This window comes from Rutidosis leptorrhynchoides, chromosome 8, assembly GCF_046630445.1.
Source record: "Rutidosis leptorrhynchoides isolate AG116_Rl617_1_P2 chromosome 8, CSIRO_AGI_Rlap_v1, whole genome shotgun sequence".
NCBI classification, from domain to species: Eukaryota; Viridiplantae; Streptophyta; class Magnoliopsida; order Asterales; family Asteraceae; genus Rutidosis; species Rutidosis leptorrhynchoides.
Window position 1 is genome coordinate 13523887 of NC_092340.1, and position 3473 is coordinate 13527359.

Sequence of the window (3473 nt, forward strand, 5' to 3'; positions counted from 1 at the left end):
TGGGTTCTTTGTTTGTCGTCGGATATTCGTTCTTTACTAATAAAGTTTTGGTCGTCGGCTGTTCAAGGTTGGGTTTTTCTCGCGACAAATTTCTTGATTCTTCACACTCTCCTGTCACCCTTTTACCTCCGATTACTATGTTTTGACTTTTTCTGGCGTGATCCAGCAATGTCCAGCGTCATTGCAGCTGGTACATGACTTACCTATGTCGCTGCTTCTTGGATCTGTAACCTCTCCCTAGCTTGTAAATTTTTCATTTTGATTTAGTTGTTTCTCGATGCAGTTGTTCGTGGGCTTAAGGGCATGTTTTTCAGGGGACCCTCCTACACTTTTTGTTTTTTCCAGCAACAAAATCTCTTTACCAGTCGAGAATTTTTCATGGGGTCTTTTGCTTCATTTTTTGTATGTCATGTGGTTGAGGTCTTTTTGTTCGGGCGTTGTTTGGAAGATTCTTTTACAAGTTCCAATGGGTTTGGCGGTGGTTGCTTCTGTTTCATAGGTTTACTCTGTGTACGCTTGACTTAGAGTTCTTATATATATATATATATATATATATATATATATATATATATATATATATATATATATATAACCGCATTTTCAAGTGAGTTTATCATATGAAAGTGTATGAAAAGTTACACGGTTTATTATGTATGTACTTCGATTTTAGATATGCATTTTCAAACTCTAAAACTAGCTATTAACGTGCATAAAGTGTACTATACAACGGTTACACGTTGACTTTTAAATTACGGTTATCTTATTATACAATACTTTTATACTCATTAACAATATTTTTAAGCGTTGTCGTAAGAAAAATTAAAAAATAAAATCATACTTTTCACAGTTTTAATCTTTTCAATGATTAAATTTTTTTTTTATTAACGACGACTTATCAAACGGTTCTTAACGCGTTTCATAATATCGTGAATTTGAATAATCGTCGTAGTAAAATTGATAGTAACTTTAAGACCATATCTAAGATTGGTTTGGAAGAAGAAATAGAATCTCCTTTCTTTTTCGAGAAAAGGTCCCATCCAATGATTGGGTCGACCAGACCAGATCATGAGTGAAATATCATGATCGGGTCTACTAGGCTAGATCATGAGTGAATAGAAAATAGAAAATGTACATAGGAGTGCCAACTGAAATACTTGGAATAATTTTACCACTTCTACTGGGAGTAGCCTTTTTAGTGCTAGCTGAACGTAAAGCAGTGGCTTTTGTGAAACGTCGAAAGAGTCCTGATGTATGGGAACCCAACGTTAGTTTGCAAGGTCAGTCTTAGTTGGCAAAATCTGACGAAAATAGTGCAGCGTTAGTCCTTGGGCGTCAGATCCGTTAGTCACCATGGTGACGGATTTTGTTGAGCCGTGAGTTTTCTTTTTAACCAATGAATGAATTTTAATAATTTAATTAATAATTAATTTATTTTTTCTCACCCCATTCCCAATCAGATTTTATCACATCGCCCAACCTAATATTTAATACAAAAAAGTGACACAACGGTTAAAAAAGGTCAGAAACTGACATTGCCAAACCACGTTCACTTTGCACTTTATATAGTTTCATTTCATGTATACTGACTGAATGCGTTGTAACTTGTAACTATCTAACTAGGTTCTAGTAAAATCCTAACCCATTTTAATTTTGTTAAAACTTGAACATTTCATCTCTTCCTTGAAAAGCCCTCTTTTTTTTCCTTCTCTTTTTCTCACTCGATTTCTACACATGCAATCACAATTCGAATCGCAACTAATAACAACCGATCGCCGGAGTTAACATTTACAGTAATTGCATCGCCGGAACGTGATCCAATTACAAAGCTGAGGTAACAATGAAAACGAACATAAAACATCTTCGTAAATTAAAACGACAAATCGATCAAAATTGTGTAACCGATTTAGCATCGAACGAGGACGTTTTGATCGAAATTTTACTCCGATTACCAATTCGATCACTTCTTCGTTCAAAATGTGTATCAAAAGATTGGCGTTCCTTAATTTCAGATCACAGTTTCGCTTTACGTCGAAACCCTAACCCTAATCCTCCATGCGGTTTGTTTCTTCAACGTGTTCGTACTTCTCCTGTTAATCGTTCTGTTTTCGATTATGATTTTGTTTCGTTCGATATCGAAAATAAAATTAAACCTCCGTTTAAGAAAGTTAGTTTCAATGATTTAGAGTTAATAATTTTGCAGTCTAGTAAGGGCTTAATGCTATGTCATAGTTTGAGTGAGTATTATTGTAATGTTAGTAAAGAAATCGTGTATGATTCAAGGTATTATGTTTATAATCCAACAATTAATCGATTTGAATGCCTTCCGAAACTCGAAGGTAGTGATGGGATTCAAAGACGTCCGCGTGGTATGACATTAGTTTATGATCCGTTGAAGTCACATTACTATGAGGTTGTTTGTGTTCGGGGGGTTTTAAGTGATAACTTGTACGAAATTGAGATATATTCGTCGAAAAGTAAGAGTTGGAGGAAATGTGGAAAGCCTTTTGCGAATCAGATTGATACTGAGTTTATGTGTGGGGTATATTGGAACGATGCGGTTCATTGGATTAATAAAAAAGGGTCTCTTGTTTATCTAAAGATGAATGAGGATCATATGAATGACATACGTTTACCTGTTGTACGTAATGGATGGAATTGTAAGAAGCATTGTTATCCTTTAGTTGAGTCTCGTGATTGTCTGATGTTTATCGATATATTTCCTCCGTTAAGCACGATGTTTCACGTTTATGAAATGAGTAAGGACTATTCCGGGTGGTCAATTATGTACCAAATTGATATTGAGCAAGTGGTTACGACTGAATCAAGATTCTTGCAGCCTAGTTTGAGTAAGAAGTTTTTGATACATTGTATTGTTTTGGGAGAAAATGAAAAAGACTCGTTTTTAGTGATGGAAGTACCGGGAAAGGTTCTGAGATACAATTTTGAGTTGTATACGTATCAGGTGCTTTGTAAATTTAACGCACCTGAACTGTCAAGGTTTTCTGTTGCAGATGATGGCTATTCAAAACTAGGCAGGTGGCCGGGAACCTTTATGTTTTACGAGTCGCTTGCTTATCCGTAATGGAAATGTGGTAGTTATCAGTACAATACTACATCTTTTCTCTTTTGTGATTGTTGTTTGTTATGTGTCTGTTAAAGATAGAGCTTTCTTGTTAACTTTGGTTTACTTGGCTAGTCAAATTGTGAACTTATAGATAGTTAATGGTCTAGTCTTTTGTGGATTTTTGTTAAATCGTTGTTATGCTTGTGTGATATTGGTTTCTAGTTTCTTCATCCATAGATTACTCCATGTGACACCCTTGACACACCTAAGATGCAAACTTGATATTGATGGCACCCTCATTATTCAACATATTAAATCCTTATAGTGAGTATTGGTGTTACAGGTTTCTATCGTCTGTAGCACCGAAAGTGTTGGCATTATATGGCTTCTTTGGTTTCCCTGTTTTGGT

The 3473-nt window shown here is 35.3% G+C and overlaps 1 protein-coding gene across 1 annotated transcript; it reads left to right on the forward strand.

Annotated features, from left to right (window-relative positions):
• Nucleotides 1-1672: 1672 nt before the first annotated feature.
• On the forward strand, nt 1673-3266 carry LOC139862857 (F-box protein At5g07610-like). Its single transcript, XM_071851489.1, has one exon. The coding sequence runs from the start codon at nt 1838-1840 to the stop codon at nt 3080-3082; it is 1245 nt and encodes a 414-aa protein (XP_071707590.1). The 5' UTR covers nt 1673-1837; the 3' UTR covers nt 3083-3266.
• Nucleotides 3267-3473: the final 207 nt, after the last annotated feature.

Coding starts and splice junctions, on each gene's coding strand:
- LOC139862857 (XM_071851489.1), top strand. CDS start 1,838: ATGAAAACGAACATAAAACATCTTCGTAAATTAAAACGACAAATCGAT.